Below are 26,863 nucleotides of genomic sequence, written 5' to 3'. Positions count from 1 at the left end.
TGAATGAATGAATGCCAGCCTGTGCTCCCCACATGGATCATGTGCTTACTTCTTAGTCTACTTCCAGGCCAGAAGTGGAGGACTCCGTCAACTGTTCTCTCTCCTCCTGTGGCTGACTCACACTTCAAGGTCAAGGGAAACTTCTGCCAGTACAAAAGTCTGAGAGGGATGAGACAATCCGGGAGTTTACATATCTCCATCCGGGCAAAAATTGAGGAACCAGAAAAATATGTCATCAAGTCATTTCAAGTAGAGCAACCCTTCCCTGGAAGAGTGTAGGCTGCCTCGGTCCCCACTCTATCCATTTCATTTCAGTTTGCCCCCACCTCCTCTGAGTCACACTGACAACTTCCCTCCTGGTCTCTGGCCTCCTGACCACCTTTCTTCTCATTTGCTTCTTCTGTGGTGACTTGGCAGCTGTCTCCAAGTTGCTCAGAGCCTGCTTCTGTTCTCCAGTCATGAGCTGTACCTGGATAGCCTTTCTTCTGCTGTTGGGTGAGCCTGGGCCCCGGAGAAGAGGGGCTGGGGACTTGTTCCTAGTAAGTCAGGCCCGTGAGATGGAGGCTGTGGTTGAGAGATCAGGACCTTGGTAAGGAGAGTGACTTGGCGTTACGGGGGAACTGAGACATAAGGGCTTTGGATCTGGAGTTTGGAGAATGAGAGAATATCAAAGAGGCCATTTGGGGGGAGAACCCAAGAGATCCTGAGAGTGAGGCGAGTTGGCCTTGACAACCCACAGATTTCTGAAGTAGGCAGAGCACATACACTGCATGGTGATCTCAGAATTCCCCTATGGTTTCCATGTTTCCTGGGTTCTCCTTCATCAAAGCCCCATGGATAGAGATGGGGAAAATGTGTGTCTTCAAACTCTTTTGCTCAATCTGTGGAGACAGAACTGAAATTTAACAGTGGAAAGTAATTCATGAACTAGGGGAAGGAGAGACGAGAGATGAGTCTGGAGTCCAGGACCAGGGCCTCTGTGGGTATTGAGTGTGGAAGGGAGACAAGGGAGTCAGGATCTTGGGAGATGCAGCTGAGGAGGGCAGGAAGGTGGCCAAGAGGGAGGGGACCTCCTCTGAAGCCTCTCATGCTTCCTCAGGGTTTGTTTCTTGTCTTGGCTTCAACTTGGACGCAGAAAAGCCGACACATTTTCACATGGACGGTGCTGAGTTCGGACACAGTGTGCTCCAGTATGATAGCTCCTGGTGAGGACTTGGTGGTAGCTGTACAGAGTCCCGTCCCTCCCCAGCCCTACACTCCAGTGGTATCACCTGCGTACTTTCTCTTTATGGAATGTGGCAATTTTATTTGTGTTATGAATGCTTTCCTGAAAACAGGCCTTTAGGATAACTTCAGATAGCATTTACCAAGTGCCTGTTAAATGCTGGGCGCTTCTCCAACCTGCAAACCACAGGGTGTTCCTTCAGACGTCACTGTACACTTACAAGGAATTGTCTGTCCGTCTAACACATGTCTATGAAATACCTAGATGCCAGAAATGGAGGACTTCGATTAGGAGAGAATAAAGCACAAAACAAAATACTACCTACCTGGTATTTAAATTGAACCCCCATTCTCCAGCGGTTGTCAGCTCTCTGTCTTGGCTCCTAACTGCAGTGCTCTCTCTCTGTCTCCCCACAGGGTGGTGGTTGGAGCGCCAAAGGAAATAAAAGCCACTAACCAAAGAGGTGGCCTCTACAAATGTGGCTATCACACAGGCAACTGTGAGCCCATCTCCCTCCAGGGTGAGTCACGGCCCTGCCTCAGGCCTGATGCTGAGTTCCTAGGCTATGCGGCCTGTGGAGAGCCCAGGAGTCCCACTTGGCAGCTGCAGCTATGTTCATAAACTCAACCTCAGACAAGCTCCTGGGCCTGCCCATTGTACCCCCATTATGCTGCAGCCCCATTATAATCTGGATGTTTGCTTTACCCAAGGGACCTCACTGTTAGCCAGGTGGGGGGTGAGACCCACTCATCTCTTATATAACGTCTTCTGTCCTCAAGGGTGACTATGCACATGTCTATCTCCACAGTGCCCCCAGAGGCTGTGAACATGTCCCTGGGCCTGTCCCTCGCTGCTGCCACCAACCCTTCCCGGCTGTTGGTGAGAGCTCTTGGTCTTACAAGAAGGTCTTGAGGGCAGGAATAGGGACGTGGGGCTGCTGGGCTGGGGGTTTTATGGAGGTGAGAGGTGCAGGGGCTGAAGAGTAGACCAACAGAACAAGCTCCATTCATCATTCCTCTCTATCCCAAGGCTTGTGGTCCTACTGTGCACCACACATGCAGAGAGAATACATACTTGACAGGGCTCTGCTTTCTACTGAGTTCACCATTCCAGCAGAAACAGAACTTCCCAACTGCACAGCAAGGTAAGCAAGCCACCAGCTCCTTTGGGGAATCCACACCTGTGCATCTTGGCTTTGGTGGGTCAGACTCTTTTCCAAAAGGGAGGAAGGAAGAGAAAATCTGGAAAATACATTGCCAGACGGCACAGCTGGAGAGATCCTGCTGGCCCTGATACCTAGTCTGTTATTGTCTTTGAATTTTGGGTTTTGCATCTGTCAAATGTGACTAGTAATGGGTGGAACTTTGCAAGCAACACAAGGTGACCCATTTGGTACAGTGCCTGGCCTGACATCATGGTGCTGATGATATAAGCTGCTATTATTCTTAGAACGAAAGTGAAGGGATTATTTTCCAGTAACTGGTTAGTGAACCATCTGGGACTTGCTGATGAAGGTGCTGAGTTGGATGCACATAGTTCTGCGTGTGTGTGTGTGTGTGTGTGTGTGTGTGTGTGTGTGTGCATGTTTACTAGGTCAAGACATGGGGCTTGGCTTCTCTGGTGCTGATGGAGATGGAGGATGAGGTGAAGGAGTGTGGGCTTTTCCAACCGCAGATAAGGCTGGTTTCTGCTTTCATGCTCACTCTGAGGCCCTTAGAGAAATGGAAGGGCATCTCTTACACAAATCCCCTGGATTTAGACTCTACGGACAGAAATGTCAGAACACTTGTCTGTTTTTTGAGAGACACAGAAAGGGAAGTCTGGGAGGAGTGGTAGGCGCGTTCACAGAGGTCACAGACTTGGTTAGTGGGCCTTATCTTCTTGGGTGCTTCCACTATCACTCTGTGGGGAGACAAAGAATGCTGCGTTAAGAACCACAGTCCCACTGCTAACCTAGAGGGTAGAGCCCATTTCCTTGCACTGGAAAATTTCATCTGAATAACAATTTTAATATTGCCCTGGAGGGGAACCTGCATTGAAACTGAGAACAAGACAGAGCTAGTGTGTGGCTCTTACCAGGAATGATATTGAAAATACCTAACAAAAGTCCAGTGCAGCACTAAACAGTAAGGACAGGGACTGGCCACAGACTATGGCCCTTCCCGAACTGTTGTAGGGAGAGACTGTTGCTGGCCTCTGAGGAGAAACTGAACAGTCTATGTGGAAGGAGAAGGCTCTCAGTTTCTTGCTACTGGGACAGGAGATGTTTGCATTTTTTTATCTATTGGGCTGGCTTGGGGTAGGTCGTTCACAGTTATAGTCTCTTTGTGAGACTCAAAGGCCTTGTCCGCATTAGGGACTGAAGGAAGGTTCTGGACACGGACAGGACTCACAAGTGGAACTGGGCTGTGATTGTCAGACTGAGGTGGGTGGAGGGTATTGGGAAAGTGAGTTCAGGAAAAGCCAGGAGATCTTGTGAGTGTCCCTTGGAGAATCAGGGCAACATCCTTCCCTAGAGTGTCCAAGGCAAGACCAAGACATCGTGTTCCTGATTGATGGCTCGGGTAGCATCAGTTCCACAGATTTTGGAAAAATGCTGGACTTTGTTAAAGCTGTGATGAGCCAGCTTCAGAGACCTAGCACACGGGTGAGTCCCTGAGGAAATGTGGACCCAGAGCCTGCTGGGAAGGCACACAGGGCCTGCGGGGAAGGCTCTCTGGGTATGTTTGAGGAGTCCTGGGGAATCTTAGCCTTCACTCCCCTGTGCTTTTCGCAGTTCTCCCTGATGCAGTTCTCTCATTACTTCCGAGTACATTTTACTTTCAACGACTTCATCTCCATGTCAAGCCCTTTAAGTCTGTTGGATTCTGTAAGACAGCTAGGAGGGTACACATACACAGCCTCGGCTATCAAGCACGTCATGTGAGTCGAGACCTCCTTCCCGTGCATCCTTTTCCAGAGTATCCAGGGGTCCCTTTGGGCCTCATTTGCCTTTCCAAGAAAGAAATGGGAAGAACCTGAAATGTAGCCTGTTGATGCCCTTGTCAGTTGGGGATTTCTGAGTGGGAGTGGGGCCTCCTACAAGAAAGGCTATATCCCCATTTTTACAGTCAGCAGAAGTCAGTGTAGTTTTATCTACAGACCTCCGGACTCTCTTCTTTCTTGATAGAACAGAACTGTTCACCACCCAAAGTGGAGCTCGGCAAGATGCCACCAAGGTCCTCATTGTCATCACTGATGGGAAAAAAGAAAGGGACAAGTTGAATTATGATAGTGTCATCCCCATGGCAGAGGCTGCAGGCATCATTCGTTATGCAATTGGGGTAGGACACAAAGATGGTTTCCCACCACTTCCTCCTGTAACTTCCTCTTGAAGCAACTTCCGCTAAAGGTAGAAAGCACTTTTCTCATCTCCTGCTGCCTTAGATATATGGAACCAGGGGAAGGCTCCTTCAGCCTGGGAACCTGTGACCCAATTGCTTCAACTCCCTAATGTCATTTGAACCTTATTTAGAAAGAATCTCCAAGGCTGACTGAGAGTTTTTGGTGGGTGACAGTGCAGGTAATGCCTTAGCCATGTTTGCCTCATTGTAGTAAAAGCATCCAACATAAACAATTAAGGGAGAGATGTCTTTTATTTTATTTTTCATTCCTTGAGAGTTTCATACAGGTATGCAACGAGATGTGATCACATACCCCCTCTGTCTCCTATTTTTCTCCCCTTGACTATCCCTGGTGTCCCCCGACCCCTCACTTTCCTAACTTTGTGTGTTTTAAAAAACAACCTACCAAGTCCAATCACTGCTGCTCTATGTTCATGGCTGTGGCTCTGTCAGCTGCCAGAGCACTGGAAACCTTACTAGTAACCATAGTCTCAAAGGAGGATGACTCAACCCTGCCAGTTATGAAGTACAAATAACTCCAAGGGATGGGGCTTGGATGTCATCTCTCCCATCTGGGTGGGACTTTAGGGGCTGGCCTGATCTTATGTGGGTCTTGTGATGGTAATCACAGCTGGTATAAGGTTCATAAATGCAACAGTCAGCTCATGTCCAGAAGACAGTATGCCACAGCACTTCCCCTTACCCTCCAGCCCTTACGCTCTTTCTCTTCTGGGATAGAATCATTTATTTTTACTCACAGTGTTGGAGGGTCTCATTCCATGATGGAGGAGAAGGATGGGTGGGGCCCATGGTGGTGGTCGGATGATGTCATAGCAATTCACATGCGGAAGACCAGAAAGGAGGCCAGAGAGAGGGGGTGGTTGTAGGGTTACATTCACAAGGTCATCCCCTACTTCAGCCAGCCAAGCTCCACCACACCAGTTGCTTAAAACATGGACCCACAGGGGAGTTCTCAGACTCGAGCAGTAACATGACATACAGGCCTAGGAGAATTTCCATTCTCACTGGGTTGGTTTTCGCTGGGGACAGGTAGGAAAGGCCTTTTACAACACACATTCCAAGCAAGAATTAAAGGCCATTGCATCGATGCCTTCCCATGAATACGTATTCAGCGTGGAGAACTTTGATGCTTTGAAGGATATTGAGAATCAGCTGAAGGAGAAGATCTTTGCCATTGAGGGTAAGTCAGCAATGAAGCTCCCTGCCTCAGGAATCCTCAGAAATCTTCAGGAATTCTCCTCAGGCGTAGGACTTCCCTTTTGGAACCTAGACCCTCATGAGCTAGGCACTGTTCCTTGTTGTGGGTCTCCGATCTTAGATTCTCCCAAGAAGCCTCCCTGGACCTGGGAAATGTCTTTCTTCCTGAAAGCCACACACCTTACCTTCCCCAGGTACAGAGACACCAAGCAGCAGTTCTTTTGAATTGGAGATGTCCCAGGAGGGCTTCAGTGCTGTGTTTACACCTGTGAGTTGGTCCCCGTCAAGGCTAGTGATGTAGGCTGGTGGACAGGGGGGCACTGGGGAGGCAAGTGCTAGCTAGCTAAGTGCGTGGAACCAGGGAGGTCAGGTTGGCATCCTGCTCAGCCCTGGGATCCTTCCCTCCAGGATGGACCAGTTCTGGGGGCTGTGGGAAGCTTCAGCTGGTCTGGAGGTGCCTTCTTGTACCCCTCAAATATGAGACCCACCTTCATCAACATGTCTCAGGAGAACGAGGACATGAGGGACGCTTACATGGGTAAGAGGCGGCTGTGAGAGGGGAAGGGGCAGGACGAGCTGCCTGGAGACAGGAGATGTCTTGGTACTGAGGTCTGGACCCCTCAGGTTACTCCACTGAACTGGCCTTTTGGAAGGGGGTCCACAGCCTGATCCTGGGGGCCCCTCGCCACCAGCACACGGGGAAGGTTGTCATCTTTACCCAGGAATCCAGGCACTGGAGGCCCAAGTCTGAAGTCAGAGGGACACAGGTTGGTATGGAAGAAGCCAGAGCAGAGTGTGAGACTGGGCAGTGTGGCCAGGGTGGAGAAGGGGATGGCAGGGTTTGGGGCCTATGGAGGAGGTTGTGATGCTGGGAGAGAGGCAGGACCTGCCCAGAGGGGGCATCTTTAGATGATTTCAGGCTTGTGCCTCCCCTCCCCCAGATCGGCTCCTACTTTGGAGCATCTCTCTGCTCTGTGGACATGGATAGAGATGGCAGCACTGACCTGGTCCTGATCGGAGCCCCCCATTACTATGAGCACACCCGAGGGGGGCAGGTGTCAGTGTGCCCCATGCCCGGTGTGGTAAGTGGTTAAGGGGCCTGGCTAATGGCATCTGGGTATGGGTGGAGGTCTGCCCAGGTTGGGTCTGACACTGCCTTTACTGTGCAGAGGAGCAGGTGGCATTGTGGGGCCACCCTCCATGGGGAGCAGGGCCATCCTTGGGGCCGCTTTGGAGCGGCTCTGACAGTGCTAGGGGACGTGAATGGGGACAGTCTGGCGGATGTGGCTATTGGTGCACCCGGAGAGGAGGAGAACAGAGGTGCTGTCTACATATTTCATGGAGCCTCGAGACAGGACATCGCTCCCTCACCCAGCCAGGTAAGGCCCAGTCACTATCTCACAAGTCTACAGTAGCTTCCTCTTTGTTTCTCATTTCTTTCACAACAATTCTCTTCTGTGACTTTGTTTATTTCTTGGCTTAGCACTGAGCATTTTGCAGAAGGTAAAACACACATGATGGAGACACGAGATGACTAACTTCTGCATGCTAGGCTTTGACTTGAGACTCAATACTTGAGTAGTTTCCAAACTGTACCTGTAGTAACCCATGCTAGGTACCTGAGTTAGGTAGGGAACCTCTTTCATAGATGTGGCTTGGTAAGTATGAGGTTCAGTGTAAACTAGGGGGATTCTCGTCTCTTGGCTCAGCATCCTGCATCCTAGTCGCTTCTTCCTGCTCACCAGCTTTCTCGCTATGCTAATTTTCTTGTCTCTTCATCTCCTTAAATACTCTTCAATTTCACTCTATTCCTGCAATCGATGATCCTTCCAGCTACCTGGGCAGGAGCCCTCCACACAGTGGAGCAGTGCTCCCTTAGAAGGAACGGCTGCTTTCCTGGGTAAATGTCAAAGCAGTCAAATCGCAGGCATCTCAGCTGACCTTTCTTCAGAGACTTTCAACAAAGGCCAGCAAACACACCAAAGGCCGAGTGCTTAGCATCATCCCCTGTGAGGTGCCGACACATCACCACAGTGAGGTGTAACCTCGCCCTCATCAGCACAGCTGGGATCAGGAGGGTCACCAGTCACCAGGACAAGCTGCAGGCTCAGACACTGCTAGTGAGAGTGGGAAATGATGTGGCTATTTTGAAACAATGTGCTAATTTCTCAGAAGATTATTTATAGAGCTGCCATATGATCAGACAATTCTAGCACAAGAGAACTGAAAACATGTCCTCATACAAACTACATAGAACACCTTTTGAAGCATTATTCATGATTAATAGATGAAATGTAGAAGCAACCCGTATGCCCATCTACCTATAAGCAGATAAACTAAACATTTCTCCATGAAATGGCATGTTACTTCACCATGAACAGGCTGTGTGGATGAGTCTCAAAATCCTATTCTAAAAGAAGCCAGTTACAAGGGATCAGATGTTGCATGGCTACATTTGTGTGAAGTGTCTCTAATAGGTAAATCTGTAGACTGCAGGTTGATGACTGGTTGTGCAAGCTTGGGCACAAGGGGAAACGACAGTATGGGGTGACTTCTAACAGCTGTCAGATCTCTTTTTGAGGTGACAAAGTATTCTAAAATTGATCCCGGAAATGTTTTCACAGCTCTGAACACTAAAAAGCCACAGAGCTGTGAGGTGAATTGTTGTTCAGTGTGTGAATATTTAAAATGGTTGCTTCATCTTCCAGAAAAGGACAGAGAAGAGCCCTGTAATTCTGCTAGGACTGTGTGACACTCTTGCTAATGGAGATTGAATTCAGGAGTACTAAGAGATTAGTAAAACCTCTGTGTTTTATAAAATGAATTATTTTTAATATAAATGTACGCAGTGTATTAATCTGGAAGCTGTATTTCTCTCCCTTAAGCTAAGTCCTCAGTAGCCACACAGAGAAACCAAGATTTATTTCAAGCAGCATCTCAATAGCTGAGCATTAAATAATCTCCCTTAACCTCTAAGCCCGTCTGATTACCTCATAGCTATGATCCAATGTATTGGCTTCTTACTATGGGCCTGGCTCTTGGGGCTTCAGGTGTGTTTCCACAGTCTCTCTCTGGACCCTTTCTTCATGGCTCCGATTCCTCCATCCTCCTGGCTGATCTGAATCTCCCTCTCTCCCTTTCTCTTTCCCCTGGCTGGCAGTCATCCCACCCTATTCTCTCCTCTGCCCAGCCATTGGGTGATCAGCATTTATTGACAAGGCAGGGAATAAATGGTAAGAACTGTTTACAGACAGAAGGGTTCTTGGTATGTGCATGACAGTGTTGTGTCCAGATTGAAACAAGATCTGAGGGCAGAGAACTCAGCATTTGACTACTACAAGGGAAAACTTTACACAGTGTACAAAACCATTATGGCTACATTGTGCCCCACCCCCCACCCCCGCCATGTCCCATCTCCTTTTCTTCCTCTTTCTAGTTGCTGTTCTGTGAACAGCTCTACTCTCCCACACCTTCTCAGTCATAGTGACCTAAGACCATGAGCCAAGTCAATCCTTCCTCCTTTAGTTGTTTAGTCAGGGACTTAGTCACAGTGGCAAGAAAAAGGGACCAGGACACACATGTCTCTGTGCTTGTCTGTAAACTGGTGATCATGGTAGAATGAACTAGGCACACCTAGCTGCTATTGCGAGGACTGAGCATATGTGTTCCTAAGTAGCGCTCAGACTAGCACCTGGTACATTATGTTGTTACGGTAAGCCGTGCTTGTTATAATTGTTAACATAGTTTAACTATGGAAGATCTAAAGCAGATGTGTGCCTCAGGGAGAATAACTGAAGGTGCATCCAGTTCACACCACTCTGTACTTTCTCTTTGCCAACATGTCTTACAGGTTTACAGCCAATTATAGATGTCACTGGGGTGCCACCCACAGTGATTCTGGATTCACTGATCCACTCTGATTCTGGATTCACTGATCCACTGTGATTCTGGATTCACTGACCCACAGTGATTCTGGATTCACTGATCCACTGTGATTCTGGATTCACTGACCCACCGTGATTCTGGATTCACTGACCCACCCACAGTGATTCTGGATTCAATGACCCACAGTGATTCTGGATTCACTGACCCACTGTGATTCTAGATTCACTGACCCACAGTGATTCTGGATTCACTGATCCACTCTGATTCTGGATTCACTGATCCACTCTGATTCTGGATTCACTGACCCACAGTGATTCTGGATTCACTGATCCACTGTGATTCTGGATTCACTGACCCACCGTGATTCTGGATTCACTGACCCACCCACAGTGATTCTGGATTCAATGACCCACAGTGATTCTGGATTCACTGACCCACTGTGATTCTAGATTCACTGACCCACAGTGATTCTGGATTCACTGACCCACAGTGATTCTGGATTCACTGACCCACCGTGATTCTGGATTCACTGACCCACAGTGATTCTGGATTCATTGACCCACCCACAGTGATTCTGGATTCACTGATCCACTGTGATTCTGGATTCACTGACCCACAGTGATTCTGGATTCACTAACCCACAGTGACTCTGGATTCACTGACCCACAGTGATTCTGGATTCACTGACCCACTGTGATTCTGGATTCACTGACCCACAGTGATTCTGGATTCACTGACCCACAGTGATTCTGGATTCATTGACCCACCCACAGTGATTCTGGATTCACTGATCCACAGTGATTCTGGATTCACTGACCCACCCACAGTGATTCTGGATTCACTGATCCACTGTGATTCTGGATTCACTGACCCACAGTGATTCTGGATTCACTGATCCACTGTGATTCTGGATTCACTGACCCACAGTGATTCTGGATTCACTGACCCACAATGATTCTGGATTCACTGACTCACAGTGATTCTGGATTCACTGACCCACAGTGATTCTGGATTCACTGACCCACCGTGATTCTGGATTCACTGACCCACCGTGATTCTGGATTCACTGACCCACAGTGATTCTGGATTCACTGACCCACAGTGATTCTGGATTCACTGACCCACTATGATTCTGGATTCACTGACCCACAGTGATTCTGGATTCACTGATCCACAGTGATTCTGGATTCACTGACTCACAGTGATTCTGGATTCACTGATCCACAGTGATTCTGGATTCACTGACCCACTGTGATTCTGGATTCACTGATCCACTATGATTCTGGATTCAATGACCCACAGTGATTCTGGATTCACTGACCCACAGTGATTATGGATTCACTGACCCACAGTGATTCTGGATTCACTGACCCACAATGAGTTTTTCCTTCTTTTCACTCCATCATGGCAGATGGCGGGAGCATGTGTAAGAAGGAGAGAATTTATGGCAAGATAGGAAGACAGGAAGAGCAGAAAAGGGTCTTTTTTTTTTTTTTTAAATAAGGGATCTCACTATGTAGCTCGGGCTGGCCTTGAACTAAAGCTTTTTCTGTTTTGTGCTTTCCAAGTACTGGGAGTACAGTCCTGTGTCCCCACGTCTAGTCAAGGGAGAAGTCTTGTTCTTTTACAATATTTCTATGAGTTACATGAATTGTATAAGGCCCACTTAATCATTTATTTGGACAGTATCTTAGTTAGCGTTTTTCTTGTGTGATAAAACACCGTGACCAAAAGCAACCTGGGGAAGAAAGGGTTTGTTTCAACTCTCAGATCCATATCAGCGTCCATCACTGAGGGGAGTCAGGCCAGGAATGCAAAGAAGGCAGGAATCTGGAGGCAGGCACTGATACAGAGGCCATGGAGGAGTGCTGCTTACTGGCTTGCTCTCCATGGCTTGCTCATCCTGTTTCCTTATAGAACCCAGGACCACCCGTGCAGGGGTAGCACTGCCCACATTGTGCTGGCCGACCCCAATTTATCATCAATCAAGACAATGCACTACAGACTTGCCTACAGGCCAGTTATATGAAGGCATTTTCTTTACATTTCCTTCTTCCCACATGACTCTAGCTTGTGTCGTTGGCATAGAGATGAGTTAGCACAGAGGGCAAGGCTGCCACTAACACAGTTCCACCAGACTGCTTGGAAGGGTTTGGCAAAGCCTGTAACTCCCACTGAGGAAACAAGCCATAGCTAAACCGTAGCCGTCTTTCATTCAGACAGACTCTTTTTCTTCTGGACAGAGGATTTCAGCATCCCGGATCTCCTCCAGGCTTCAATATTTTGGGCAGTCACTGAGTGGGGGCCAGGACCTCACCCGGGATGGACTGGTGGATCTGGCCGTGGGCTCCAAGGGACACGTGCTGCTGCTCAGGTGAGCAAACTTTGCTCAGACACTCCCCATCCACCGTAGGTCCAGGCTAGGACCTTTCTTCCTACCTAGAGGCTGTGGTCCCTGTGGGCAAGAACCTTTCCTCAGCACAGTGTTCTGCCCACAGGACCAGACCGATTCTTAGAGTGTCACCAACTGTTTACTTCACACCTGCAGAGATTTCCAGGTCTGTGTTTGAGTGTCAGGAGCAGGTGACCCCTGAGCAGACAGTGGGTGATGCCACTGTCTGCCTTCATATTCATGAAAGCCCCAAGACCCAACTAGGTGAGTCTCTTCCTTTTGATCTGACCTTGGGAAGCCTCTGACCCAGGACTTCTGCTTGATGACATAGTTTTTGGACCTCTCAATTGTCCTTGTGTTCCACTTTCCCTTACAGGTGACCTCCAAAGTACTGTCACCTTTGATCTGGCTCTAGACCATGGCCGTCTGAGTCCCCGGGTCATCTTCAAGGAGACAAAGTCCCGGGCTCTGACTCGAGTTAAAACTCTTGGTCTGAACAAGCACTGTGAAAGTGTGACGTTGCTTCTCCCGGTGAGAGGACCCAGAGAGGTTGTGGGAAGAGGCCATTTGGGAACTGGAAGCAAGTTCAGCAAAGAAAGAACACAGCATGTTCTGAGCTTTCCTGTGGCCTAGCTTTAGCCCCAGATCTGGCATGCAGGCTGTCTTTAATACCTGCTAGCTAAATAAGCGAATGAATGACTCTGGCTGGTACAGCCGCCAAGGGTCACCCTGATGGATTTTAGGGAAGAGAACAGGGCTGCTGTGTGGCCTCAGGTTGACTCATGCAGGCATTTATTGAGCATATACTTCTGACTGTCCACTGAGAGAGACATGCCCATAGCAGGGGACAAAACCCCAGTGATGATGGGAGACCCAAAACAAGTTTCTAGATAGTGAATGTCAGGTAGGGATAAATGCTACAAAGACAGAAAACCAGGGAAGAGAATAGAAAGGTTTCAGAGAGGCCATTGAATAAAGTGAGAGAGCTTTAAGGGGGAGGGGAGGGTGGGCCAGACTTTCCACCTTGGTGAAAAACTACAGGCACTTACTGGCTACAGATAGGATTGCTCTTACTCCCTTTGCATATACAGAGATAGGATATTGCCAGTAATCATGCAAGGAATTTCCTTTGGAACCATCCCTCAAATGCCTCTCCCTTAGGCCTGTGTGGAGGACTCTGTGACCCCGATCACTCTTCGCCTCAACTTTTCTCTTGTTGGTGTGCCTATCAGTTCCTTACAAAATCTCCAACCCATGCTGGCTGTAGATGACCAAACGTACTTCACGGCCTCTGTGAGTCTGTTATTTATAATGCTGGGGACCCCAAGGCAGGTTGTCTTCTTGGGTAAGATATTTATTAGAAAAGTTATTAACAGTATGGACAGATCTCAGCATGATGGGCCTCAAGAGAGTTCAGACCTACAAGGTAGAGGGCAGACCCATTCTTATTGGCCTCAGAGGATGGGAAGGATTCATGCCAGGTGACTGATGAGTAAGTAGTTCATATCTGGTCTGAATCTCTGGTTTCTGGACAGCAAGAGGAGGACATCTTGGATCCTGCCTTATGGGAAAAGAATGTGCAGCCACAAGGGTATGGGGAGGTGACAGGAGGGACGTCTAGTTGAAGCTGTGCTAGGGCTTGGCAACCTGAGCCTGTGAACTTCCTCAGGGGGAATAAGAACAGTGCTAGCCATTTTGCCAAAGCCCAAGAGCCTGGTATCTGTTAGGGAGCTAGAGAGTCACAGAGAGGCTGTGGTAGGGAACTTGTATTTTCTTTGCTCTGGGAAGAGGCTGCCCTATGTGGGCATGGCTTGATCAGCCTATGGCCCCACTCCTAATTCCCATGTCCCCCTTTTCTCAGCTTCCCTTTGAGAAGAACTGTGGAGCTGACCACATCTGCCAGGATGACCTTAGTGTCATATTTGGCTTCCCAGAGTGAGTTCTTACCCGCTAGATCTTTCCCAGTGGGCAGCCTCCCTCCCAGGGTCTGGGGCTCCAGCCTTTGGCTGACTCACACGCTCATCTGGAGCATCTCCTGTCTATCTTTCACCTTGCTACCATGCATTTCATCCCCAGACTGTTTCTAGCCTCAGTCACAGGATCATCTCTTCCTTCTCAACACACAGCTTGAAGACCCTGGTGGTGGGAAGTGACCTGGAGCTGAATGTAGATGTGACGGTGTCTAATGATGGAGAAGATTCTTATGGAACCACAGTCACTCTGTTCTACCCCATGGGTCTGTCCTTTAGACGAGTTGCAGAAGGCCAAGTATTCCTTCGGAAGAAAGTGAGTGGGCTGCGTAGTATAGACCTGTCCTAGGTTCAAAGCTCAGCCTGGGTGGCCACCATTGCTTAGCAGTCTCTGGTTGGTCAAGAGATCTTAGCCAGTCTTGATTGGATGGTGAGGTTGTATTGTCTGGGTCTTGTACTTCTGGGACCGTGTTTTGAAGATACTGAATATAAGAAGTGAGTTCCAGGGCCAGCAAGGAAAGGGCACTTGCTGCCAAGCCTAATGACCCAGAAACCACATGGTGATAGAAGAGACTTGACACATGCAAGATATCTTGTTAGACTCTTGCCTCTGGTTCCATAGTACTTCTTCCGGGTATCAGAACCCAGGCGTGCCATCCCCCGTCTGTCTTTGGCCTCCTTGTCTTGTGTGCATGCAATAGTTGTTATTTTCTTGAGACAGAGACTTGCTGGCCTAAAACTCACTATGGAGTTGGTCTTGAGTTCACAATCCTCTGACTCATCCTCCAAAATGCTAAGAACATAGGCATATACCACCAGACTTGGAAAATACTTAATATTGTAAAATAAAAAAAATTAACTTACTGGTCACTCTGGCTTGGGGCTTGACGGAAATTTTTTCTGTGAAGGCAGAGGGAAATGCTTCAGCTACATGGACCATATTGCTTCTGCCCCAGACTCTCAGTTCTACCTTGACGATATCAGCCACTCACAGGGTTCTAGAAGACAGCACTGGGACCATAAAGAGTTTTAAAGAAGCAGAATTGGTTTTTGTTTTTCAAAAATTTTATTGTTAAAACAATTTTACTGAAGTGGTCCAAGCTAAACAAAACTTCCTAAAAGCACCATCAAAAGGGCCAACAACAAGCAACACCCAGACTCTCGCTTCATCTGTTCCTCTGTCTCTGAGCCAAAGTCTTGTTTAGCCCAGGCTGCCTTCAAATCCAAGTAGCCAAGGCTTGCCCCAAACTCTGATCCTCCTACTCTAACTTTCCCAGTGCTGGGACCACAGGTGTACGCCATCACACCTGTGTTGCTTTTGTTTGCTGAAATATTTTCAACCAAGTACTAGACATTGGACCATTGCTTTCTCTTCATCTTACTCTGGGGTTCTGAACAGCAGCAACATGTGCTGTGTGACCCCAAAGTCGTTATGCCACCCAACAAAGTGAAGTATTCTTGACATTTAAAAGCATAGTCAAATTTCCCCAATTCTTCCCCAAATATCTTTTTACACGAGGTTTATTTGAGTGGGAGTTCGAGCTGGTCACATATATTTGCCTTTCAGGTCTGCCATGTTTTGTGATCTAGCCTCCCGTAGTGGGAGCACACTTTAATTACGTGTGAAAAATAAACCAGGAAAAGCAATTCCCAGAGTGCAAGCAGTGATGGTGTTTCTAGGCACACAACCCAGTGTGGTGTGTGAGTCTTTGTCAGATATTTATTTAACAAGTAAGCAGTTTAAAAATAAAGCAGTTAGGAGACAACTCAGGAAAACAGAGCATGATTGCCATATCAGGCGGTCTTCTGCTAATTCTGTGGCATGTGATTTGATAGGTCTCCTGGTTATATTAAAAATAACCTTGTTGGTGTCAAGTAGACATTGAGATATATTGGGATAAGACAGTATGACGTATGGGAAGTACCTTAAATTATTAAGAAGAGAAAAGAAGAGAATAACCTGTGAGAACAAGAGGAAAATGTTGGTAACTTCTACTGAGTGACGGAGACAGTGGCTGCTAGTCTACCCTCGCTGCTGAGTATGTTTGAAACTATCCACAGTAAAGGCCTGAAAAGTATCAAGAAGCTGGCTTACGCCTATAATCCTAACACTTGGATGGAGCCTGAGGCAGGAGGATCACCATGAGTTTGAGGCTAGGTTGGGCTATCTAGTGAGTTCTAGAACAGCCTAGGCTACCAAACAATAAGAGCAAGAAAAATAAAAACCCAACAAGAAATGAAAGGTGAGGGTTTCTAGTGACTAGACCTTCTACACAAGAGGAGGTTTGACCAGACGTCGATGCTCAAGCACTTTGTCCTCAGATCGCAGTCTCTCTGGAACACTGACAAACACTTATCTCCTGTGCAACCTTGCTTTTAACCAGAACCAGCAGTGGCAGCGGCGTGGGCAGCACTCCCTGCACCTCATGTGTGACAGCACCCCAGACAGGAGTCAGGGCCTCTGGAGTACCAGCTGTAGCATCAGACATGTCATTTTCCGTGGAGGCTCACAGGTCAGCCTCGCTCCTGCACACTCTGTCCCCTGTCCCCATCCTCTCTCACTCCTCTCTGACCTCTTTACTTTCTTCCTCAGATGACTTTTTTGGCAACTTTTGACGTCTCCCCCAAAGCTGAGCTGGGGGACCGGCTGCTTCTAAGAGCCAGAGTGAGAAGGTAAGCTGGGCCAGCCCCCCTCGGAGGGGTGTCCTCCCCATTCTGATTCTTACATCCCGTGCTCCTCCTCTGTTCCCAGTGAGAATAATGTACCTGGGACCCAAAAAACCACCTTCCAGTTGGAGCTTCCAGTAAAATACGCGGTGTACACCATGATCAGCAGGTACGTTCCCTGGACCTCAGAGTGGCTCTTCTTCACTTAGAAACAGTGAATGCAAGGGTCACCACTGATCATCTGGGATATTTTAGGTGTCCCTGCCCTTCTTTCCAGTGGGAGATGATGCTGATAACTGTGCATGCTTATTGATGGATGATTGTGATTGGCTGTTTGTTGTTGATATGGTAATGATTTCACAATTAGTTTTGGTACTAATTGTGAAATCATTACCATATCAGCATATATTTAATACAGGTTACAGGTCTCAGAAGGCTTTGCAAATCCACAGGGTTTACTTGGGTTCTCTAGGATGTATGAAACACACACCCTTGCCTTCGAGGTTCTAAGTGGAGATGGAGGTTACAAATACTGTTCTTTGGTTCTGTAACCTTGGTGAGATGGCATGTCAATCAGCTTTCCATCACTATAAGACTTTGAAGCAACCTATAAGTGGAAGGGGCATATTTAGGCTCACAGTTGGAGTTTTAGTCCATGGTTCATTGGCCTAATGCTTTGGGTTTATGGTGATGTATCATGATGAATACTCTCATCTCATGGTAAGGAGGCAAAAGAGAATGTGAAGGAAGGAATTATGGGTTTATAGTCTCCTTTGGGGCACTCCCTCACTAATCTAGAACCTTCCCAGCAGGATCCATCCTCCAAAGGCTCCACTACCTCCTGACTGTGCCACTCAGAGTGCCAAACCTAAATGTGGAGAGAGGGCGGGGCTTCAGGATGCAACTATAGCAGTAGGTTCCTAACACAGGACAAAGGTCCTTTCAAAGGAGGGTCATTGAAACATTGGTGTCGATGGTGTTGGACTTGACCAAAAGTGAATTTAACAAGGGCCTTTGGTGTTTGCGTAAAATTGTTCTTTTTTTCATAAGAAACAGATATAGCTCATTGGGCAGAGATTCTCCACCTGTGGGTCACGACCCCCCTGGAGGTTGAGTATCATATCCTGTATATCAGATGTCTACATTACAATTCACAACAGTAGCAAAATTAGTTATGAAGTAGCAAAAGAATAATTTTATGGTTGGGGGGGTCACCACAACATGTAGAATTGAATTAAAAGGTTGCAGCATTAGGAAGGCTGAGAACCACTCCTTTTCCCCTTGCATGGAGATTAGGGATAAGATAGACCTGACAAGGATGGGTCTCAGGGAAGCAGGGGAGCAGATAGAGCCTCAGGGTGGCCGAGGATGATGGGAGGAGGTACTAGGACTAGGGGCAGAGAATATCCAGCAGATAGCTTCTCAATGTTTGCTTTATGTCAGACATGGTGCACAGCTACCATGAATTCATTTGACAGAAACAAACATCTGTTGAGCTCCTGTGTGTAACTAATCCATGCTGTTATGGGACCGCCTAATGTGAGGGCCTCTTCATGCTTTCATTCTTTCATTGCTCTGCATCTTTGGGGTTCTCCAGGTAGAAAGATGCATGCTCTATGTGTGTATACAAAGGTAATGTCGTGGCACTCTGCAGGGAGCCGCAGATAGGACATACCACTTGTAGACCTATGTGGTCCCACAGGTCAGTCATACTTAGGTCCCCAGGGCAGCTGGGAACATTAGGGAGGAGTTCTTTGAGCAGAGGGAAAATGAAACTTAAGAATGTTTCCATTGGGTGAAGGCTGGGCAAATGTCAAAGACAGGGCAGATTAAGACCTCTACTGAGTGCTTCCAGGTCACCATCAGAGAAAGAATTCAGACCCAAGAGAGGTAAGGGATTGGGAGGAGGGCTTTCTACAGAGCAAAAAGCACACATTTGAGTGGGAGCGCAAGCTTCTCATGAGAGAGTAGTGTCACCCGGCATTCTGGAGAGCTTGTCTAACTGGCCAACTGCACTAGAGAAAATCCCCCATGTAGGGTTTACTTCCCCCTTCTATCCTTAGATGGGTCTGTCTTCGGATGCATGATGGGAACAGTTAATCTTGTATGCTAATGACACGGAGATGCCATTTAATGAAGAAAAGTTGGCTATGATCCGTCCGTCAGCCATGTTAGTCCTAGTTGGCTTGGGACGGTCTTGTTTACTGTTTAAGCAGGCACATGGCACTGTGCTGTAGTGTGGCTCTGTGGTTATATCACGTACCCATGCAGATTTTCCCTCTTTCCCCTGTGCCCAGCTAGCCTGCCTCAAGAGCAGGAGTTGGGGGTTAGAATTTGGAGTTTATAGGCAAAGGCTATGTACATGGAGCAGTAAGGGACAGAGGCAGAATTAGCTGGTATGTGGGGGACCTTGTGGCTACTGTATTTCCAGGCTTGGCCCAAGTATGTCTCATGCAGTTTTGTTACATTAAGACCTATGGAAGAGTCAATTGGATTCTTAAAAGCTTCAGGTGATAAAAGGCAAGGAAAGTAGGGGAAAGGACCTCAATGTAGGGCCTAGGAGTCAAGCTTGGACAGGACACGTGGTCAGCAAAACTTACCGTATCCCACATGTGAAGGAAGTATGGAAATGACAGCAGAGGTGTAGAAATGGGGCAGGCAGTGGTCCCTGCTATTCCAGCAAGTCAGTGACTTGGCACTTAGGTCTTTTCCCTACACCTCAACCCAGCCTTTCCCCCAGCTATACCCTCTGGGTAGCTGTTCCTGCATGGTTCCTTTTGCCCACCCTGAAGCTGCTTCCACTCCCTAAACCCTCCTTTAGGCCAGCCCTGAAACCTCATTCCATGCTGTCCCAAGTCCAGTTGATTACTTGTCTCATCGTGCTAGTGCCAGACCTCCCTCAAGAGGCCAGGCACTACTTTGTGACTCCTCTCTCTCCAGCCATGACCAGTTTACCAAGTATCTTAACTTCTCAACCTCAGAAAAGGAGAAGACCAGTGTGGTCGAACATAGATTCCAGGCAAGTGTGGGGACTTGGAAGCGAGGGAACTGGGAAGTAGGGACAGAGGAGCCTGGAGTGGGCTCTGCCATCAGTGCCTTCTGTACAGGTGAATAATCTGGGACAGAGAGACGTGCCAGTCAGCATCAACTTTTGGGTGCCCGTAGAGCTGAAGGGAGAAGCTGTGTGGACAGTGACGGTCTCCCACCCTCAGGTATACGACTACCGATGGCTCCTTAACTGATACCCTTGGCTTATATCACCTGTGTTACTTATGAGTAACTCATGCTGTGCCTAAAGTCAGGTTCTCTACTTGCCTTCTAGAACCCATTCACCCAATGCTATCGGAATAGACTCAAGCCAACACAATTTGACCTCTTGACTCACATGCAAAAGAGTCCCGTGCTGGTGAGGAAAACACATTAAGCTATACATCGGAGGACCTGAGAGCTCACTTTCTGAATGTCAAATGGCACCTGCTGCACCAGTTCTATTGAGGCCTGCATGCTTCTGTCGAGTTCCACAGCTTAGTGCTGTCTCCTCACCCCAGACTTACTTTCCTCTGATCTGATACCATTTCTCTGTCCCCAGGACTGCGCCATCGCCGACTGCCTGCACCTCCGTTGTGACATCCCCTCCTTGGGCATCCTGGATGAGCTTGACTTCATTCTGAAGGGCAACCTCAGCTTCGGCTGGATCAGTCAGGTGGGTGGACCATGTGTGCCCGATGGGTCCGGGGCATCCTTGGGTCAGGGCAGTCCTTGAACCCTGAGCTTCCCCAGATCTAGTTCCCAGCTCTGACCCACCCCATCTTTTGCAGACATTGCAGAAAAAAGTGTTGCTCCTGAGTGAGGCTGAAATCACATTCAACACATCTGTGTATTCCCAGATGCCGGGACAGGAGGCATTTCTGAGAGCCCAGGTAGTGACTGTGGCAGGCAGCAGCCAGGCTGGTGGAAGGCTCTGAATGTTCTTCAATCTTTAGTGCTGGCTGCAGATCTGCCAGCCTGGACAGAGGACGAAGGTTCCTAGACCCTCAGAATGCATGAATGCTTCTGTAGCTTAATGCTTGGAAGCATTCATGGGTATTGGCAAGGGAGGGGGAATAGAAAGAGCTGGGAATCTGGGGAAAGTGTGAGACAGCATGAGACACGAGGCTTTCTAATGAGTCCATCTCCACCAGACGAAGACAGTGCTGGAGATGTATAAAGTTCACAACCCCATCCCTCTTATCGTGGGCAGCTCAGTGGGAGGTCTGCTGCTGCTGGCTATCATCACAGCTATACTTTACAAGGTGAGAGATTTGTCCTTCATACAGCAGGATTTGATCCTGTTCCCCCTACAGGGTGATCAAGAGTTCATGCTGGAGTCTATCACCAGCACACACCATGTGAGGAAACCCTCTCCACCCAGTTTTTTCTCGTTTGTGCCTCCTATCTCTAAGACACCTGTACACCTCTCTCCTTTTCTTTTCTACTCTTCTCTACTTTGTATGTCCCTTACAGAAGAACAGAGTATGAGCTTAGGCAGGGGTAAATGTTGACACAAGCCCCAGGGCTGGTCTGGGTTTTGGTCTTTTTCAGTTCGAGGGTGATTTAAGCCACATAATTTTGCCCTTGTCTAAATGATATAATATGTACTAGGTTATTTGAAAGTAGTAGGGGCTCCAGAAATGCTTACCCTTGTTCTCCTTTAGTCATCTCTCCCCCACCTCTCTCTCTCTCTCTCTCTCTCTCTCTCTCTCTCTCTCTCTCTCTCTCTCTCTCTCTCTCTCTCATGTGTATGGTATGTCCATGAATGTACATATACATGCATGGGCATGTAGGTACACATGAGTTTGTGGGAACACATGCATATGTCCTTGTGAAGGCTAGCTGAAAGTGTTAGGTGTCTGTCTCTATTGTTTTCTACCTTATATATTGGAGCAGGGCCTCTCACTTGAACTCAGAGATCATTAATTTGACTATTCTAGTTAGCCACCTTGCTCCAGGATCCCCTGTCTCCACCTCCTGAGCTCTGGGCTTACAGGCAGGGCACCGTGCCCATCCAGCCTTCACGTGCCCTCTGGAGATCTGATCACCAGGCCTCATACTTGTCAGCAAAGTGTGAAACTCACTGTGCACCCCAGCCCCTCTCTTTCTACCACTCACCTCATCCCGATTTTCTTCTTCTTTTCCATAGGCTGGTTTCTTCAAACGTCAGTACAAGGAGATGTTGGAGGAAGCAAATGGACAGTTTGTCTCAGAAAACGGGACCCCAACTCCCCAGGTTGCCCAGTGAGAACTTCCCTCCCCATCTTCTTTGAACCCGCCCATCTGAGAGGTATTCCAGATCTTGTACTCTCCTCTAAGTCAGCCCCAATGGTAAAGGAGCATTCTGCAATAGGATTCCTAGGACCAGACCAACTTTGCTCTTTGTGTCTTAACTTGGAAGGGCCATTGTCTGGTCAAAACTTTATCTAGAAACTTGGAACACAGGGTCTCTGCTATGGCCCAGAGAACTTCTGTAGGAATTTCTACCCAGGAACACATAGTCAGCTTGTGGCCCCTTGTTTCGTTGGCCTCTAACGAGCTTTCTGTGATGAAGAATGAAAGCAGCCATTCATCCTTGTCTACCCCAGTGCCTCCCGTCTACTTTCACAATGTTGGAATTGAGTTCTATCTCAAGGAGGGGAGCTTCAGCTAGCCCTGGATGGTCCATGCTTCCATGTTATCCTCATTTCTAATAAAGTATTGTTAACACCAGGTTGTAGCTTTTCTTGGAGATGTTTAATCCCAGCTTTCTCAAATTGAATTAGCAAGGAAACATCTGGGCAACATCTGGGCAATGTAGTTGATGGAACTGGATTCTAGCATCAGCGTTGCTAGTTGGGAAGAACTGTCCTATTGCCTTGGGCAGGGGACATTGCTCTAGTAGAGTTCTAGGTCAGAAAAGGCCTATGCCAATTTGCTGTGAGCCTTTTTTTGGGAGGACATAAGCAAACATCTGTTTGCCCAAGGTAGAGCATGGATAAGAGACCCAAGAAACTATTCCACCCAAGTCTTGTCTAGAAAGCAAATGAGGGAGCTTGCAGCCCAGTTCCAGCCTGGTTTTCCCATGCCTTACAGCCATCATGTGGTATCTCCAGCAGTAGAAACTTCCCATTGAGTTCTAACAGGCAACTAAGGCAGTGGCAATAGATTTTATGGCTTTGGGGCAGCGGGAACCTCTTTGACTACTGACTCTTAGGGAAGTAAGCCATTTTATGGCTCCCAGGAATGGCTTTCCCCACAAATGCAGTGTGCCTTCATTTAAACCTGTTAACTGCAGTTTCACTGTTATTTTAAATGCTGTCCTGAGTCTAGAGGCATTCGAGGATTAGCATTATATAAGGAGGCATTTTTCCCTCCCTGTCTCCAGCCTGTCTTTGTGGTGGGTATGGATAATGTAGACTCATGGCTGGTTTTGCTGCTAAGACCAGGAGACTGTAGAGTGCTCAGCATTAAACAGGACATTTATGTCACCCTTTTCAAGGCTGAGGGGACATTACAGAAGAAGGAGTGGAAAGGATGTTAGAGCTGAACAGCAGAGAGGAGGGTTGTGAAAGGCTATCTTAAGGCATTTGTGAACAGCTGCAGTTGTCCGCATAGGGCCTGCACAAAACCGAACTAGTAAATACTCAGAGAAGGTGCCCTGCCCTACTTAGAGGAGCGAATGACATTCCAAGGCTGCTGGAAGAGAAGTCATTGTCTTTAGGATGTCTCCACACCTCGGTGGATAGCTCTATACCAGTGCCCATGCACTTGCCTTGGTTTAAACCAAGTGGGTCACAAACCAAGACCAAAAAAACAAAACAAAACAAAACCACATAAAAGTAGGGTGGGACTTGTGGGACTGGTGGGTTGGTTGGGTGAATAAGAAGATGAAGAGATGAGTAGAATTGAGGTATAATGCGGCCCCTGGCGTATGTACCCCACACCTTCTCCACACTGGAAGGCCTGGCCCATGCAGCTTGTGCATCAACTTTGCCTGCTGAGTTCCCCAGCCCTCACTGCTCTTGTGTTATCTCTACACTTGCAAGCCTAACTCCCGTCCAGCAGCTCATGCAGTTGCTGTGCCAGACCTAGATCTTCTCTTAGTCTTTTCTCTCACTCTACTCACCAACCTATAGATGCACTCTCCACCAGGGACACCACAGCCACCACACCTGCTAAGAATCCAGACTGAGTAACACTAACCAAAGAATAGAACACTGGCCCAGAAAAGACAAGACAAGATAACAACACCAAGAAACACCTCAAACATCCTAATTCCAGATACCGAGACTATTGGGAGCACAAAGGTCTTTGTGCTCACTCACAGAGAAACCTAGGGAAACCAGGGGTGTTAAACACACAAGGGTTGTCTCTTAAAAGGGAGAGATGTATAACCTGTTTTCTGCAGGGAATGGAGGTGGCCAATAGCCTGCTGACTTCTGATTTATTTGTATGGCCAGGTCACATTTGGCTCCCTCAGTTCCCACAAGCAGCACTGAAGGTGGTTAATATAGACCCAGGTGACTCTGCATGATATGCATTATGGAAACCATACCAGATCCTCCCTGGGGCCCTTAAGATAACACATGTAGCCTAATCTATAGAACCTATCTTCATGGAGGAAGTGACATGTACTTTGAGAAAAGTTTAGATGTAATTATGCACCATTGTGACCATGAGACTGTGTTACACCAGGAAACATTTTCCCAAAGTGTACTGCACTTACATATGTGGAAGCCTAAAATAAACTCTCCGGTGTCAGACGCTAGATGTTTGAACCAACACAGGCTACTGAGCTGTGCTGAACTGGGTTTCCTTCTTGCCTCACAAGGATCATTGCTCTGCTGGCCTTGGTGGTCACAGAGACCCTCATACTAGTGTGTACACACACACAAACACACACACACACACACACACACCAGTAACAACCAAAACCTTACTTGAACAGCTAAGACAACATGCCTCCACGGGAATCCAGTAACCCCACTGCAGTGGGCCTGCAAAATGTGATATAACTGAAGCACAAGAAAATGACTTCAAAATAGCAGGTACGGATATGTCCAAGGGCTGTCAAGAGGATATGACTAAATCTCTCAATGAAGATTGTAAAGACACAAACAGTTGAAGTAATGAAGACATTTCAAGGCACGAAAGTAGAATTTAACAAAAAGATAGAGTCACTAAAGAAAACCCAAACTGCAATAAAACTGGAAATGAAAAATCTGGGATGTCAGACAAAAACCTCAGAGGTAAATCTCATATTAGTAACTTAACAGCATATCTGAAAACTCTAGACAACAAGTAGAAATAAAATTAAGAAGAGTAGACAGAAAGAAATAATCAAGCCCATGGCTGAAATAAGTAAAATAGAATTAAAAAAAAAAAAGAATCGAGGAAACAGACAAGTTAGTTCTTTGAGAAAATCAGTAAGATTGATAAACTCTTAGCCAAATTAACTAAAAGACACAGAGAAAAGATTCAAATTAATAATGAGATGAACAGGGGGGAATATCAGATACCAAGAAAATCCAGAGACTCACAAAGACATACTTTAAAAGCTGTTGGAAGGCCTGCTCGGGCGCGGGCTCGCTCGCCAGCTGTCCTGCGGGCATACACCCCGGGCCCTGGGAAATGCAGTTATCAAAACTAGCTTCAGAAGAGAGAAGGCTAACAATGGAAAACACTGGGAAAGTTACCAGAAAGCTGTCATTCTCAGTGCCAGGCTCAGATGTCACAGGTTAAAGAAACTCTTCCCCGGAATTGGAAAGACCGGAAGCACCATGATGGACTCTGAAGCGCATGAGAAGAGGCCCCCAATGTTGAACTTTTCGAACCAGGACTTGTCACCTCACATTGCAGGCGTGGGGGACATGAAGCATTACTTGTGTGGCTACTGCGCAGCCTTCAACAACGTGGCAATCACTTACCCGGTTCAGAAGATCCTCTTCCGGCAGCAGCTGTACGGCATCAAAACCCGGGATGCAGTCCTGCAGCTGAGGAAGGATGGGTTCCGCAACTTGTACCGCGGAATCCTACCCTCACTGATGCAGAAGACGACCACGCTGGCACTTATGTTTGGTCTGTATGAGGACCTGTCGCACCTGCTCCACAAGCACGTGAGCAGTGCTCCCGAGTTTGCCACCCGAAGTGTGGCGGCGCTGCTCGTCCGGACAACGGAAGCCATTCTCACTCCATTCGAAAGGGTTCAGACTTGGCGTCAGGACCACAAACATCAGGATAAGTTCACAACCACTTACCAGGCCTTCAGGGCGCTCAGATGCCATGGGATTGCAGAGTATTACCGAGGCATGGTGCCCATCCTTTTTCGAAATGGGTTTAGCAATGTCCTTTTTTGTTTGTTTGTTTGGCCTTCGAGGGTCCATTAAGGAGCGTCTGCCTACTGCCACTACATACAGCGCCCATCTGGTTAACGACTTCATCTGTGGAGGTGTACTCGGGGCCATGCTGGGCTTCTTAAGCTTCCCCGTTAACGTTGTCAAAGCTCGAATACAGTCTCAGATTGGCGGGCCATTCCATTCTCTCAGTTCAAGACTATCTGGATAGAGCGGGACAGGAAGCTGATCAATCTCTTCAGAGGTGCACATCTGAATTACCACCGCTCTCTCATCTCCTGGGGAATAATCAATGCCACTTACGAGTTTTTGTTAAAGATTGTATGATGAAGTTATTACGTGAGATGTTATTCTCATCTAACTAGACCTAAGGAAAATGCAATTTGGCTTTGATCCTAATTGGCTTAAGTACAGTTTGGTGTCCAAGACCAAGCCATAACTTGCAGACAGAGCATTGACAAGAACAGAGTCCAGGTCTCAGTGGGCAAGTGTCAGGGTTCGGGTGTGGTCATTACTCCAGAGCTTTAGGCTGTTGCCCGGGAACCAGCCTGCACCTGGCCGCTGAGAGAGTTCTTTTCCTCCGGGGCTGTGGCCTCCGCAGCCAGAGCACAGGCTCCGCTCCCAGCCCGGGGCTTCTCAGGCTCAGTCTTACCTCATTTACTTTGTCTCTGCTCTTAAGAGGGTCATCGTCATTAGGGCCCAGCTCTGCAAGGAGGACTGGAGCAGAGGTGCCACTCAGTGTCATGCCTGTAGCTCCA

At 47.8% G+C, this 26,863-nt stretch overlaps 3 protein-coding genes and 1 pseudogene across 3 annotated transcripts; all 4 read left to right on the top strand.

Moving 5' to 3' along the window:
- Positions 1 to 369: 369 nt before the first annotated feature.
- Positions 370 to 4,599, top strand: LOC147002847 (integrin alpha-X-like). Its single transcript, XM_085841276.1, has 8 exons — positions 370 to 495; positions 1,100 to 1,205; positions 1,642 to 1,745; positions 2,034 to 2,104; positions 2,255 to 2,369; positions 3,742 to 3,872; positions 4,002 to 4,147; positions 4,395 to 4,599. Exons 1-8 carry the CDS (start codon positions 459 to 461, stop codon positions 4,597 to 4,599), a joined length of 915 nt encoding a protein of 304 aa, XP_085697402.1. The 5' UTR covers positions 370 to 458.
- A 1,116-nt stretch (positions 4,600 to 5,715) lies between these two features.
- Positions 5,716 to 19,982, top strand: LOC110298506 (integrin alpha-X). The gene is made up of 17 exons (XM_029479765.2): positions 5,716 to 5,809; positions 6,021 to 6,094; positions 6,235 to 6,364; positions 6,451 to 6,593; positions 6,768 to 6,908; positions 6,996 to 7,205; positions 11,955 to 12,085; positions 12,210 to 12,367; positions 12,480 to 12,634; positions 13,265 to 13,396; positions 13,965 to 14,038; positions 14,230 to 14,389; positions 16,458 to 16,586; positions 16,667 to 16,746; positions 16,826 to 16,909; positions 19,681 to 19,759; positions 19,848 to 19,982. Exons 1-17 carry the CDS (start codon positions 5,716 to 5,718, stop codon positions 19,980 to 19,982), a joined length of 2,109 nt encoding a protein of 702 aa, XP_029335625.2.
- Positions 19,752 to 22,503, top strand: LOC147002846 (integrin alpha-X-like). The gene is made up of 6 exons (XM_085841277.1): positions 19,752 to 19,952; positions 20,063 to 20,146; positions 20,330 to 20,443; positions 20,559 to 20,660; positions 20,922 to 21,032; positions 21,920 to 22,503. Exons 2-6 carry the CDS (start codon positions 20,126 to 20,128, stop codon positions 22,016 to 22,018), a joined length of 447 nt encoding a protein of 148 aa, XP_085697403.1. The 5' UTR covers positions 19,752 to 19,952; positions 20,063 to 20,125; the 3' UTR covers positions 22,019 to 22,503.
- Positions 22,504 to 25,517: 3,014 nt separating this feature from the next.
- On the top strand, positions 25,518 to 26,561 carry LOC110299472 (mitochondrial nicotinamide adenine dinucleotide transporter SLC25A51-like; annotated as a pseudogene).
- Positions 26,562 to 26,863: the final 302 nt, after the last annotated feature.

This window comes from Mus caroli, unplaced genomic scaffold (assembly GCF_978045245.1).
Source record: "Mus caroli unplaced genomic scaffold, Mus_caroli_1 scaffold_8, whole genome shotgun sequence".
NCBI lineage: Eukaryota > Metazoa > Chordata > Mammalia > Rodentia > Muridae > Mus > Mus caroli.
Note: the sequence above shows the minus strand (reverse complement) of the source record. Positions and strands in the feature narration are given on the sequence as shown.